The sequence below is a fragment of the Eubalaena glacialis genome, chromosome 6, assembly GCF_028564815.1.
Source record: "Eubalaena glacialis isolate mEubGla1 chromosome 6, mEubGla1.1.hap2.+ XY, whole genome shotgun sequence".
Lineage (NCBI taxonomy): Eukaryota > Metazoa > Chordata > Mammalia > Artiodactyla > Balaenidae > Eubalaena > Eubalaena glacialis.
This window is the reverse complement of record NC_083721.1, coordinates 49,367,821-49,382,419: the sequence shown is the minus strand read 5'-3', so window position 1 is coordinate 49,382,419 and position 14,599 is coordinate 49,367,821. Positions and strand designations below refer to the sequence as shown.

The 14,599-nt window shown below is 35.9% G+C and overlaps 1 protein-coding gene across 38 annotated transcripts in view; it reads left to right on the top strand.

Annotated features, from left to right (window-relative positions):
- Nucleotides 1-14,599, top strand: part of ABI3BP (ABI family member 3 binding protein) — a 264,662-nt gene that overhangs the window by 151,860 nt on the left and 98,203 nt on the right. For 22 of the 38 annotated variants that reach the window (XM_061194088.1, XM_061194099.1, XM_061194118.1 and 19 more), the window contains 11 exons: nucleotides 720-794; nucleotides 5,033-5,074; nucleotides 5,909-5,956; nucleotides 6,911-6,991; nucleotides 7,436-7,483; nucleotides 8,745-8,819; nucleotides 9,514-9,561; nucleotides 11,066-11,125; nucleotides 11,937-12,062; nucleotides 13,417-13,449; nucleotides 14,246-14,329. In XM_061194088.1, the coding sequence (XP_061050071.1) occupies nucleotides 720-794; nucleotides 5,033-5,074; nucleotides 5,909-5,956; nucleotides 6,911-6,991; nucleotides 7,436-7,483; nucleotides 8,745-8,819; nucleotides 9,514-9,561; nucleotides 11,066-11,125; nucleotides 11,937-12,062; nucleotides 13,417-13,449; nucleotides 14,246-14,329 (720 nt within the window). The remainder of the gene's footprint in view (nucleotides 1-719; nucleotides 795-5,032; nucleotides 5,075-5,908; nucleotides 5,957-6,910; nucleotides 6,992-7,435; nucleotides 7,484-8,744; nucleotides 8,820-9,513; nucleotides 9,562-11,065; nucleotides 11,126-11,936; nucleotides 12,063-13,416; nucleotides 13,450-14,245; nucleotides 14,330-14,599) is intronic. The other 16 variants (XM_061194120.1, XM_061194091.1, XM_061194116.1 and 13 more) reach the window with 14 other exon arrangements.

Here is a 14,599-nt window from a genome sequence, read left to right as displayed (position 1 = left end):
AGCTTTTATGTAATGTCTCAATCACTGTTCTAATTGGATCATTTCAGCAGTACTAAATTATCTCATAGTGCACATCAACTCCAAAACTTTCATGGTTTTGGATAGCTGGCCATGTGGTGGTTGATGTGAACTCAGCATTTAGACATCATCCTGTACCTTGGAGAGCCGTTAAACCACTGATGATTTCTCATCTTCTATGCAACCATTGTTTTTAAACCTGCGTCTTATACACAGTTCTCCATTTTTTTGAGTAAGGCCCTCCAGTTCAACTTCATTTGGAAAAACAGCTTTCTGTTATGGCGTTAGTAAAATTTCTTTATGCCGTAGCATAACATTATACCTATCAGTAAATATTAATTTTAAAACATTTCTCTTTTCTGGTGCTTAAAGATTTAGATGTGGCTGAGAAATGTGAAATAAGGTGCAAAATCATTACACTGATTTTAGTTTTCTAATCATGGGTTAAAATCACTGTCTTTGGGTAGTTGTGGTGACTAGTGGCAATGTTATTTCTCTTGAAATGCTTTCTCAAAAAGATGAAAATTTATTACTGTATTTTCATTAAATGGTGCTCTGTGAAATATTATTTTAATGGAATCCAAAATCATCCAAGATGATGGGTTTATAACACTTGAGGTATAGGTTTTCCTTTTGCGGTTTTAGACACTGAAATGCCTAATTATTGATTTGTTGATTATTTTGTTTCTTTATTTTTCCAGCTCCCAGTAAAACACAATTTATTTCTTTGAAACCTAAAATCCCTCTCAGTCCAGAAGTGACACACACCAAACCTGGTAATTACCCTGAGCTTTATTTTGATATTCCAAAAGTAGGGTTGAAAAATTGTTTTATGCCACTCTTTGGAGCAAGAACTTCTGATTTGCATTTTGGTATTTGATACAACTTTCCATGAAAAGAGTGAAAGTGCGATGAAATGATGTCATTTATAGCCAACTCCTCTGATATTATCATAGCATCTCTCTGAGCTGTGTGGTGTTTCATTATGTTCATGACGATCACAGAGAAAGCACAGAAATAGAGTGGTGGGAAGGATTGAGGACTCCCTTGTCTAGGACTGTGAAATAGTTTCCAGTGCCAAAGTTGATTGGAATTCAGATCACACTAAACAGTAACCTTTCAGCTGAGAAGTGGAGAAGTCTTTCCATCCCCTAAGAACTCTGCCTTGTTTGGGGCCTTCTCAGTTCTCAGGCTGCATGACTAGCAATGGTTGTATTTTCCTAATGTTCTATGGCTTCTTTCTAAATTGGGACTGATTTCCGAACACTGACTTCTTTTTACTTCTCAGGAGACATTAATGGTGTTTTGCTGAAGAAAAGAAGACTTTTTTTCTTCTTCTTTTTTGCAGGGAGGGGTTATTCTGTGTATGTAATTAAAAACAGACAATTCCCTGCACAAGGATTGCAGGACATGTCAAATGATCAAATTTTTTTTTCCCATCTATCCAGAATGTATACAACAGTCTGAAATGTTGATTTATGAGATTGTATATGGGGAACTTCATCACAACTCATTATTTTCATCAAAACTTTAACCCCTTAGCTCTGGGAAGAATATATTTCTCACTGTAATATGGATTTTTCGTTAATGTGTATTTACAAGGTAGGATTATTAAAGCAAGAGGTTTTCTGCTTAAGTGGGCATGATTTGTTCTTTGCAAACACACGGGTAAGAAAGAAAAGTGTAACTGCTCAGAAAGAGAATTCTCATGACTCCTTTTAAAGAGGCAGTGAGATTTCCAGGTGTTGTAGGTGTCAGAGGGAAGGAAATTATGGATTAGGCAAAGGGAGTATAGTTGATGCTGTGACCAGGGGTGAGGTCTCCAAGTCAGAGAAATGGAATGAAGTATGCTAACTCAGAGAGGTTATTAGGAGAAAGAAGCATAGCTAATAAAACTCAAGAGCCCTAGCAGTTTAAATCATAGAACTCTGACAGTCAGCTATCTGAGAGAAGGATTTCATGTACATTTATTTTAAAATTATGCCCAGAGGACTTTAGAATAAGGTAGAAACTATTACATTTAAGCTGTATTTTGAATAGGGACCTATTACCAAGCAGATCGAGAAATATTACTCTATGTTTGGGTCAGCAACTTTATTTATTTTTTTTTTTGAATTTTATTTTATATTTTATACAGCAGGTTCTTATTAGTTATCCATTTTATACATATTAGTGTATATATGTCAATCCCAATCTCCCAATTCATCCCACCACCACCCCCTGCCATTTGGGGTCACCAAATTTAAGTAAATGCTTTTCCAATCTAATTATTTCTGTTGTTACAAGATAAAATTTGAAAACATCAAAAAATGTCTCCAAATGTTGATTACCATTTATTCATGATAAGCTATGTTATTACTTTTAGTGGTTTCTGGGGGAATAAAAGGTTTCTGAGAGGAAATTCATTAATACAAATCAGGGTGGGAGAGTGTATTCTTATCACTCTAAAGTATTTGAGCAAAGAGATTTCTTAATTTGGCATTTCCCTTTAAAATGTGGGAAATTATTTGGAAGCTAATGGGTTTATATTCCTTTGATTTCTACCTTCTAATCACCTAAGAATAGCCACACTTTTCCCCTAACAGCAAGTATCACCACTTCAGAATCTGTGCCTAAACCTAAGCGAACTCAAGTTGACTTTGCGTGGTCTGAGGCAACACAGAGTAATGACTGGTTCTCTATGAACCATTGCTTGGGTTTTAGCTTTTTAAAATGTATTTATTTTATGGCAACCACCGCTATAGCTCTGCTAAATACTTCTTTTCTTGCCAAGGTTCAAGAGAGCAAATAAACCACCAAAAGCTTTTTGATTTGAGTCATTCATTGCCTTTCTCAGCCCTCTCCTCACGCTCTCCTGTTTTTCTGTTTCACTTTCCATACAGGCTGCTTTTCCTTTGGTTTTCCTTTGAGGTTAAGCTAACGAGTAAAAACCCACACTGGTTTTGGTTTGTTTTATAAGCAGAATCCAGCGCTTTCTTGAAAATCCCAGCCATCTACCATGTCCCAACTTGTCTGCCTCATCCAATAAGAATTGTTTCATTCATAGTTAATTATTAAGATTGTAATAACATTCGGCTCTTCAAGCTTTTAACGATCTGAAAAAAAGGGAGAGACCTCCGATTACAGCTGTTTGTCGTATGCATTTCTCTGACACGGTGGACAGAATAGTAAATTGTACTCATTGCTAGCCACAAATCCATGAGAGAGTTTTAGCTTTCTTTGTTTTCTGCTGAGGTGAGTGGTGTAGTTATTTGCATGCCACTCAGCTTTTTTTATGGAACATTTTTGTACCTTTATCGGTAACACCTTAAGGCTATGAAATAGAGGAAGTCTTATCAGAAGATGTATTTACTTTTAATAAACACTGACTTTAATATTTTTATATTCAGGTGAATTGGAAGCTTAATTGATGGGGCCCCATACCTATTCGGCCTCAGTCTCAGGAACTGAAAAATGCTGATTTTTCTTTATAAAATTCAAAGACAGCATTGTTTGATCTTTGTGAAAGCTAAAAGATGCCACAAGTACCAAATCTTACTTTTTCACACTTTTAGAAGGCAACTTTGTAGAAATTAAAACCTGAATTACAACCTCAAAGTTTCAAGGGAATTTTTGTTTTTTGCTATTTTCAGATGTGAATGCTTTTTTGATATTTATTATATTTAATTACTGATATTTACTATTTCCCTTTCTCCTGTAGACTCTGACATTTAGCCACGCCCCCTCCCCCTCCCACACACACATTTTTTTTACTTTGCCTAGTGTACTTCTATCTGGTACATCACTGCAGCTCTGCCATTCATCTGTTATAATCTATTTCTGACAAGTTCTTGAGAAATCAGAGTTCTTTTTTTGGCCACAGACATTCTAATGAATGATGCTACGTTTCAGTAACACCTTGTGCTATTATGCCTTGCTTTCAGAATAAATGAAAATTCTCTATCCTAATTTTTTATTATTATATTTTCTTTTTTAGTTGCTAAAGAGTCACTACATGCTTCCCCCAAACTTTCCATACCCCCTAGTCCAGAAATATCAGAGATAACTCCTGGTAAATGTAATATAAGGACTATATAAGTGCAAAATGATTTAAGTTCTGTTAAGCTGGTCAGTAGGTGCCATATTAATTGGTTTCTTTCTGTAAGAAAAAAAAAGTCAAAGAATCTTCACTTTGTTTTGTATTTCAACAATTGATTTCCTTTTTTATTTTCTTCTTGAAAGAAAAGAATTCTTTTTGTTCTACAGAATAGGAAACCTCTATTGGATGATCTTCTTTTAAAAAACCCAAATAGACTTTGTAACCAAACTATATTCAGCATGAGGCATAATTTACTTACTGCCAATCTGAATGGCATTGGAGAATTTATCTGTCAAAATATTTATATAATATTGTTCAATTTATTCATCATTTGATGAAATCTGAGACTACTTTCTGACTTCTATTGATTTGCTAATTTAAATGGAATAAACTTCATGTGTAAATCAATTTGTTCACCAGCAATAGATACTAGTAAATACGGGGAACACCGTATGAACACTTGTGGCCCTTTTTAGACTGTAAGTTCCATTCCTATTTTTTGTGAAAGAATATCAGATCCAGTCAGGCTGAAAATCATCCCAAACTAACAGAGCTCAGGCACGGTCACAGGTCTGATGGGTCTGTTGCCTCTTCACATTTTATTGGGTGAAACCGACTGTCCTGCATGAAAATAAAATGGCAGGTGAACAACCTCTGAGAGGCTACACTGACTTCGTTTAATGTAATATCTCCTCAGGCACGAGGAGCAGTAGTGGGGAAAATAGCTAAAAATCAACAACAAAAATTAGAGTTCTCTATTCTATTTTCTGTTGTGGTTTGTGGAGAGGCTGCAGGGTGACTGAGCTTTATTTCATAAGCCAATAGAACCTGATGGTTCAACAATGAGAGAACACTTGTTATGGTAAAGGACCTTTAATTTGTAGCTTAAATGGTGCTCATCAGCATCCCCTTTGATAATACTTGCTTTTATTGCAGCCGTGGAACCTGAGACTCCACCACCATCACAGCCGCCAATAGGTAATGAAGTTTCCTTTAGTGAGTGAAAAAGAATTCTCTTTCTTTCACACCCTCTATGTTCAACTTTGTGCTTAGCTTTGGCTTTTCAAAAAATTATTTCTTTGTTGTCCTTCAGATCTTTCTTTCAGCCATTTTCACCAGAAGATAAACTCCCTGCCTGTGCTTAAGTGGAAGCTCTGAGACAGCCATGAAAGCCATACTGATTTTGATTTGTCACATTCCTTGTTGTCCCTCCTTATATTTGAGGACCATGTCCTGAGCTTGTTTTAACCTGGTTATTTCCCATAGAGGACCATGGCTTCCCCAGGACATATTTGTGCTTTCACTTTTAGAGGTGTTTTTCTTACTTTCAAAACTCTGACATTTGCAGATTTTCTTGAAAAGCATTATGGTCTTTCCAGATCTAAATATGCTGATGTGTCACTAGGAAATTCATTAAATGAGAGAAATATAAAAACTCACCCCAGTCTATGTAGCTTCTTTTTCTTCAAGAGAGCAAAAACTGTTCTGCTAGTGCCGTCTTAGCCAGTTATTCACATTTTCCTTCATAACATGAGCTGTTGGTTACTTTATTGCACTTACATCTTCCAAATGAGAGTCATGCCTTTTTTTTTTCCATTTCTCTTTCCAAACTTAACTGACCAGCTGCGTTTTTGTTCATTTTGTCTAAAAACACAGGAATCTATTCACATAAAAAAGGAATTTCTTATATGGATAAAAGTTTCACCATTTATGTTTGCTCAACTTAGTATTTAAAAATTAAGCATTTTTCATATTTTAATAAAGTTCATCATTTTTCCGTTGATTTTGATTCCTTGATCATTTTTCATGCAGTCTTAGAACCTGGAACACTGGGAACTAAACCTTCAACAACAACATTAGGTAATGCAGTGAGTGACCTACCTTTTTTTCCTTTTCCTGACTGCTGGCATCTTTATTAACAGGCTCACATTAATGGATTTGTTCATTAATGTCCATTTGTGTGTGTGTGTTCTCTATTCCTTTGGAGAAAAATTTTAAATCCTATAGTCTAAAAATTATATCTCATTCTTTAAAAGTTGCCTTCCCTGAAATAATTTGAGAATTCAAAGCCTTTTTGCACATGTTACTGATTTACAGATTTTTTTTTTATTGGAGTATAATTGCTTTACAATGTTGTGTTGGTTTCTGCTGTACACCGAAGTGAAACAGCTATATGTGTATCAGTATACATATATCCCCTCCCCCTTGGACATCCCTCCCACCCCACCCCCCTTCCCACCCATCTAGGTCATCACAGAGCACGGAGCTGAGCTCCCTGTGCTGTACAGCAGCTTCCCACTAGCTATCTACTTTACGCATAGTAGTGTATTTATGTCAGACCTAATCTCCCAATTCATCCCACCCTCCCTTTCCCCCACCCCACCCCATGTTGATTTGCAGATTTTTAAATGCTAAGCGAAAAACATTTCCTTTTGAATCTTAGGCCAAATAAATTTTAGTTTTTATCCCTAGTGGCTTCTAAAAGTAACTTTTCTCATGTTCCTGTTGAACATATACCTTCAAAAACTTAATGAGACTGTCTTCTCCAAGCTGTACAAAGTTCTGAGTTTTCCAACTCAAAATAGAATAGAGAGATCTTTTGAACAGTTATTTATAAATATTTGGCAAAAAATAAAAATCCATTATTCAAGACCTCATTTAACTGGGTAAATAATGATAGAAAGTTGCAAACAGAAGGATACATATCTGCAATAAATCAAAGGGCTTAAATGTGCTTCTAAGATACACGTAGTATTGATGGTCAGTTTGTAGGGCCACCGTTCGTGTATTAACTAGCTGATTTTCTTTCTTCAGCTCCACCAAAGACCAAACGACCAGGTCGTCGTCCCCGCCCTAAAACCACACCTACTCCAGATGTGCCCAAGTCCAAACCTGGTAAATGTGATGTTCAGGGTTCCAATTAACATAGAAAGTGGAATATGGTAGTTTCTGATATAGTAGCTACCTACCACCTAAATAGCTGGGCTTTAGGAACCAGTGTAGTTGATTTTTATATTTAAGGATCTATACTTTCTAAATTCACGTTTTATGAATACGTTTATATTTTTATTTGTAGTTATTAAGTATACACAGCAGTAAGCTGGGCCACTAAGTGGATCGTTAAAGTAGGGCACCGTAAAAATTTTATACAAGATGCGTATTCATGGCAGATGAGATGTGGGAAAGCAATAGGGAGAAGAGGGGCAAATGGGAAAAATAAAGAGGAAAATCACGTTCAAAAAAAGTACACGGTTTAAGTAAAAATGGAAGAGTAATGTTTCCTTCCTCAAGATGCTGCTTCTTGACATAATTAGTATTTTTGGTTTTTTGCCTCTATAGCTCTGGAACCTGCTACGGTACAACCAGAGCCCTTGGTGCCCACAGTTGGTAATTCTGCTCTCCTCCAATTGCTTTCCCAGGTTGTCACTTTTGCTTTTCCTGCTCTCTGCCCAGGCATGACTGCAATTCTATGCACAGTGTCACAGTTTTGTTCCGTGCTTTCCCTCACCTTTCCTATCTGGGTCTGAAGAGCCTGAAAATAGGAGACTTCTAGAAGAATTCTGTGTGCTAATTCAGGGAAAGTCTGTGGTTTTGAACACAACTTCCTGGTTTTCCACAGACCCTCTGTCCTTCCATCACATGTCCTTGTGTAGAGAAAACCATCTACTCTTTCTCAGGGACTTCCGTGCTCATCCTGGACTTGGCAAATGGCAATGTTTTATTCCAGTGTCATGATTACCATTTCATTGCTTTACTCATTCAACTTGTAAGACTTTCTCCCTTTTAAACAGCTGCATGAAATAGTGGCTCCTTCAGCTTTTCTGTTTCTCTGAGGAATTTTTTTGAGTATGTTTTGATAACCAAAGTCACACACACTGTTCTTTGTCTAGGGTCCAAGATAAAAATAGTATGGTCTTTGTAACTTGAGAATATTAAAAGTCTCAAGCTGGTTTTATTGTTTTCAGTCCTAATGCTGTTTTGATTATAATTATTTCATTATAATTTCTCAGCATTCACAATAAATCTGTCACCGGTTTACTTTAGAAAATTCCAGAAATAAATAGCCATGTAACATGCTGTATAATTTCAAGTATCTATGGGTTATTTTCCTGATTTCCTACTAAGCAAGTTTCAAATTTCTACCTTACTGTTTTTATACTGGGGAAAAGAAAAAAAAACCTATCCAGTAAGAAACAGAACTATTATACTTGTCATTTTAAAAATTACTTATACAGAAAAAAGTCTTCTTATAGTTCTCCTTACTTTTGTTGAGAGACACATTTTGAACATTTCCTGAAGATTTTTTTCTTTCAGAAAAATCAGTAGGAATGGACACATTTCCCACCCTTCCCACCCCAGGAATTAATTTTGTTGTATATTCACTGAATTTATATAGTATCTTTGCTTGAGCATATGTGTCCTTAATTATTGACAGTTATACAGCTGTGACCTTAATACTTTTTTCTGTAGCGTCGAAACCATCCAAAAGACCTAAAACTACACGTAGACCAGATATACCTCAAATCCAGCCTGGTAATCTCTACTTTCAATGTCTTAATCTATAACTAGGAAAATGGTGTGTAAGTAGCGCTAATCTTGACATTCACAGCTCTGCCATGACACTAATTATAGCACCTTTTTTCTTCAGATTCAAAATCACCAAAGCAATTACTTCCTAAACCCAAAACCACAGCAAAACCGGATACACCACCACCTAAATCCGGTAAACAATTTCCAGTACTTCGGCTTAAGAAGCTTTTTCTTTGGGGATGTTGCTGAAGATGCTTACAGTTTGTCATATCATAACAGCATAGAAACCCAAATACCATGGTTTTTTTGTTATCTTCTCAAAGTAGCCACACTTGTGTTTCATGTGTTAAATGAACAAATTAATGTTTGGGAAATTAATAAATTTTATATCTGATTGTCTGACAGATTCCAGTCTTAAAGCATTTTTAGGTTGTGTCTTCTCAATTCGGGTTTGTAATGAATAGAAGCCTGGTTTTTCTGTATCTAGAACATTTTTGAAAGTGATTTTAACAGCTACCACTAGGGAGGCTGACCCTGTGTTCTTCCTTTATAGGCACATGGAGATTGGCTTTCTCTAAAATACCTTATTGGCTTTTCAAATGGTACCTATTAACTAAGTGATTTTCTACTAAATAAGAAGATATTATATAATAGTTCTGAAAATTCAATTGTTTTCCAAGTGAAATTTTCTCCTAAGATGCCAATTAGTATAAAATTCTAATTTACTGAGAGCATCTCTCATAATAAATAAGTCTCTCAAGAAGGCAATTTATATCAACTTAGAATAAACCAAGTTCTGTGTCCTGTGAATTAAGCATCAATGAGCACCTAAAAGTCTAGCTTTCCTTACTTTTGTTTCTTATATCTGTTTATTTTTTATGGTGCAGTCTTTGAGCCTGTTACATTTGAGACCGAAGCGCCCTCCACAACCATAGGTAACGATGGATGTCTTCCCTCTTGGTCAATGTTTCTCTGAACTTGTCCCTCTCATCTCTGTCACTGTCTGTAGTCTCTTGTGTAAACAATTGTCATTCATCCTCTTTTTCATTCATTCCCAAAAATTGTTTACTATTTTCAACAGGGACCTTTTTACTATAATTAGGCATTCTTACAGCTGCCGCTCAGCTTACAATCCCTGAATGTTTTTTGTTCTTTGATCATCTTCAGAGATAGTCAGATTGCTTGCAGCACTTGATGTTGGCAAGAGTCACAGGTGCTCTCTCCATCCATCATTCAAACCAGGACATTTTTGAAATCTCTGCTTTTATGTATGTATAATTTATGATGTGGGAGAGGAACAGTGAAAAAGCTGGTTGGGGCTTGAGAAAATACAAATTGTCTCTTTCTCGCAAAAGTCCTTTCTTCCTTGATTCCATACTGTTCGAATGCAACTGGACCTTTCTGTTGATAAATTCGTCTTGTGGTGTTGAATTCCAAACAAAATAGGGATTTTCCTTTTTTGTTTGAAGGCAATCAGCTTTGAATATTGTTTTGTCCTGTGGTTCTCACTTTCCATCTCTTCTGGATGCCATGTTTTCCTTTAGTTCAGAAGATGTTCTCAGATGTGGCTTAAACCAACTCTGTGCTGTGTTATCTTGGACAGTCAGCAAAAGGCAGTCTCCATATAAATGCTTACAGAGTTTTTGGTGATAAGATATTTTAATGTTACATTTAATCTTATGGACTTAATGAAAAATAGAGACACTAATTTAAAACCAAGGAGTCATAAGTCTTAATTTTATACCAATGCGTAATTCAATCATTTCAGAATATTAGAGAATTAGAGGAATCCTGTTTATTCAGACAAAAGTTGAATTATTACTTTTCAGACTTTTTTCTTAATCATCTCTGTTCCTCACTTGAATAGTTATCTCCCAAGTATCCATTTGAAATAAATGAATAAATGAGGACAAATTGTAACAAAGAGTATCACCTTTATTGTGGAGAAAGGGCACAAGCTTATCTTTTGCATAACTGTCACAAATCTCCAATAATCAGACTGATTAAGAACATTTTTAAAAATTCTCACCACTACCACCATTTCTCAAAAAAATATATTAATAATGGTGGTGAAAACCTTTCAAATACTAACAGAAGTTTTCATAATAATTTTTCAGAGTAATTTAAAATACATTATCAGACAGTTAAGAGATTTTTTTGGAGCCAAGTTTCCAATACAGCTGCAATCATATAATTAAACACCAAAAAACCTACTTTTCATTGGCCTCACAGGGATGCAAAGTGCAAGGGGTATGGCTATTTTTTGAGATAAATGGGTACCCGAGTACAGCCAGTTATTACAGAACAAATACTCTTTTTCCAGAGTTCATAAATGCTTTTTAAACATTACAGGATTAAAAGGATTCATTTTCAAGATAATTTTGTTTCTTTTCCTATGTTCCTTAAATCTCCATTGTTTATTGTATTGCTTTTGGTCAGTTCCTGCCACAGACATTGAACCTGTAACTCTGAGAACTGAGGCTCCTTGGACAACATTAGGTAATGACCTTTTATGTCTTCAGGCAAGAGCATTTTCTCTTCATTGTCCAGTCAATTCCATTACTATGTTGGTCAAAGGGTTTTCTCTTCTGTAAGGTTTTTTCATCATCCCTTTTTGTCACTCAACTATATTCTTTCATTTTGAATGTATTGAAGATGTTTAAAATAAGTCACTTGGTTAGAATATAAGCATCTATGAAGCTAGTGCAGAGTATCTATCACCCGCATTATCCAGCTTTCTTAAAGCTTTACAGAGCCAGTGGTTCTGCTGAATTCCAAACGCAGTTAGGAGTCTCTGCCCTATAAACATCAGGTATAATTCTGTGGCCATCAAAAGAAAGTTGTTTTAAGATATTCCAGGCATTTTTATGGTCTACCAATGATTTTAAGAAATGAGATGTGTTTAGTCTAATAATGTTTAATGGGATGTATGCCTAAACCAAGTCATTTCTAAATATAATCTCCCCAAAGCAGGTGAGCCTGTGTCCCTCTCTAATGTGATGTAGACAAGCTGTGCTTCTGACGTCCCTTGGATCAGGGTTCTCTTTGAAACTCTGATACCAGCAATAACAGTAAAGTTTTCAGATAATTAAAATAATGTTATATGTTATTTCTCAAAAGAACTGTCAGCAGACAACCCCCCACAACTTTTTTTTTTTTTGACATATGGATGACAAAGAAAATTCCAAACCCCAGAGATGAATTTCTCAAGACTCCAGAAAATCTAGCCAAATTTTAGAAAACCTAGAGCCATGTATCATCCTTTTTTTCTGGAGTCATAAGACAACATTAACCAGTTTCCTTTCTTCAGCTCCAAAAACATCACAAAGAACAAGAACACGTCGTCCACGGCCACGGCCACGGCCACGGCCACGTCCACGTCCACGTCCCAAACATAAAACCACGCCAAGCCCAGAGACATCTCAGGCCAAACTAGGTAAATATGTGGTTCCTGGTACCTGTGGAACCTTGTTGGATGTGATACTGTGGTGGGAGTGTAACTCGCTGCCTAGTAACCCTGTGATCCTTCAGGATGGACGCCCAGGTTACAAGTGCTCTAGTCAATACATGTGACTTCCTCACACTGCTTAGTATCTTCTTGGTACCTTGTATTTTATTTGCTTCTCTCACCATTCGATTACATTTTCTCTTTGATTCTGGCTCAGCAAAAATGTATCTAGTTGAGTATCTAGCCTATTTAGTTCAGTTAGTCTCCTATTTGATTAACTGCCACATTAGCATTTGTGAGGAATAGTTTAGAAATAACAAGGAACTTGGCTTCGTTGAGGGAGGAAGCAGCTCTTGTGTGAAACTGTTCATATATGGATAGAAAGGAAAATGGGCAAAAGCAACATATTTATTGAGTTTTACCAACTGTTAGACACATAGTTAATTCTTAGAGAAGTGAAAGATCCATGGGCTGATAAGTGTCATGTGGACCTTGAAATGTGTATAGTTTGTAGATTTGTTGGAGAGATGAGCAGGAATAACATAAACAGAAGCTGGAAGGTGCCATATGTGTGGATGACAGCAGAAGGATAGGACTTAGAAGTAGAACTTGATTGTGAGAAAGGAGAAGGGCAATGTTTACTTGGCTGGTGCTCAGAAATTGTGGTCAGCAGTGCTACTTTTAGATGGGTCTGTGAAGAGGACCTTGAGTGCCTGACTTCAATGATTGGATTTGAGCCACTTGGCTGCAGCATACTCTCCGGTCAACCCTTTTCTGTCCTGATAACAGAGAGATGAACTGGCAAGTTTTGTAGACTGAATGACCCTTTGTATCTTGCTCTTTTATATGGCTTTGTTTGGACAGAGGTCTTGGTCTTTTTCCAAAGTGGACTCTTAACAAAAAAGAGCGTTGTCTATTTTGGTTATTCATTACCAATATCTGCTTAAATATATCAACAATTGCATCTATCATGACATAGATGTAATTGCTTGTTTTCCAATATATTGTGTTATAAATTATACTTTCACATTCTTTTCTTACAGTTGTTAACCATAATGTTTTTAGACAGATGCCTAAAGATTTTTCTAAGCAGAGTTTTCCATTATATTATCAGATGATATAAAAAGCAATACTTGTAGGTAACCATGTGGAGATAATAAGGGTATAACCATTTCATAATATCATATATCTTTGTACCCTCACCTTAGAACTTTGAAATTTTGCTTTCTGGCAGTAGAACCACGCTACTCTAGTGAAGTTCATTTTCAAGAGAGTTTGGTGACTTTTCTTATGTGTTTAACAATTCTTTTTTTAAATTGCTTTTGATCATTTCTTGCTACAGACCTTGAACCTGTTACTACTGGGACATCTTTAGGTAATGATCCTGTACATCCTTCAGCAAGGGCTTTCTTTACTTGTTGTCAGACTTATCTATGTTTTGTAGAGACAATGATGTCATAATTTGTTGTCATCCTATTGCTGTGTTCATCGTAAAATATAAAAGGCTTTCTTTCTAACATTAATGTGTATAAACTTTAATTCAAGACATCTATTTGCTGCATCTCCCAGCTTGTAATTGCATCATGTCAATCTGAGTCTCTGTTTACATAGTACTGTTTGTTAGATCTGGGGGCTAAATGTGATTCTCCATATATTCTTTATTTAGACCACCAATATAGTGTCAATTATGATACCATGAAGTTTCTTTAAGCATCTTACTTTCTATATTTCAAGTTCTACATAACTTTTTTTTTACTTTATTGATGTTGCACCTAATTTTGTGTAGTTATTTTAGTAAATTACCAAGTGGAAAATTTTCCCAAGACTAGTTGTTTTAAATTATAAGTGAATAGTATAGGATGGTTTGAACTTCTCTCGTGCTGTCACAGTTTAGCGTGATTTCTCATTAGGGACACTTTCAAGAAAATGATAGTCCCTCATCTTTATTTCTTAAACATAATTATATAATTTTTAATCTCTACAGAATTCTCAATTATAAAATAAAACCTGTTAATATATTAAAGGAGAAAATTTCAAACCAAAGTAACAAAGGTGTCTCCACTCAAAAGAACTCTGGCAAGTTTTAGAAAGCTTAGAGCCCGGTTATATCATCCTATTCAGAGGTAATGGAGCCACCAGCACTATATTAATCCTAACTTTTCTTCCTTCAGCTCTAACAACAACAAAGAGACCCCGTCGTCCGCGTCCCAAACCTAAAACCACGCCCCATCCAGAAGTACCTCAGACCAAACTGGGTAAATATGCAGTTTCTGGTTTAAGGAATCCAAGCATTCTACCCCAGCTGGGACCCTGAATTCTGTGCACATAATCGGTACATGCCTTATATATCTCTTAAGAGTAAGCACTATTCTTCTTATTAATCCCTTCTATATCCCCATAACCATATTAGAAACTGTGAGACAAATCAGAAGTAGGAATTATGTCTTATTTCCCAAACATTTTGTACTATAGTTGTAAACAAAAGCTGTTCCTGCATAAACAGGTAGAAAATATCATAGGGCAGC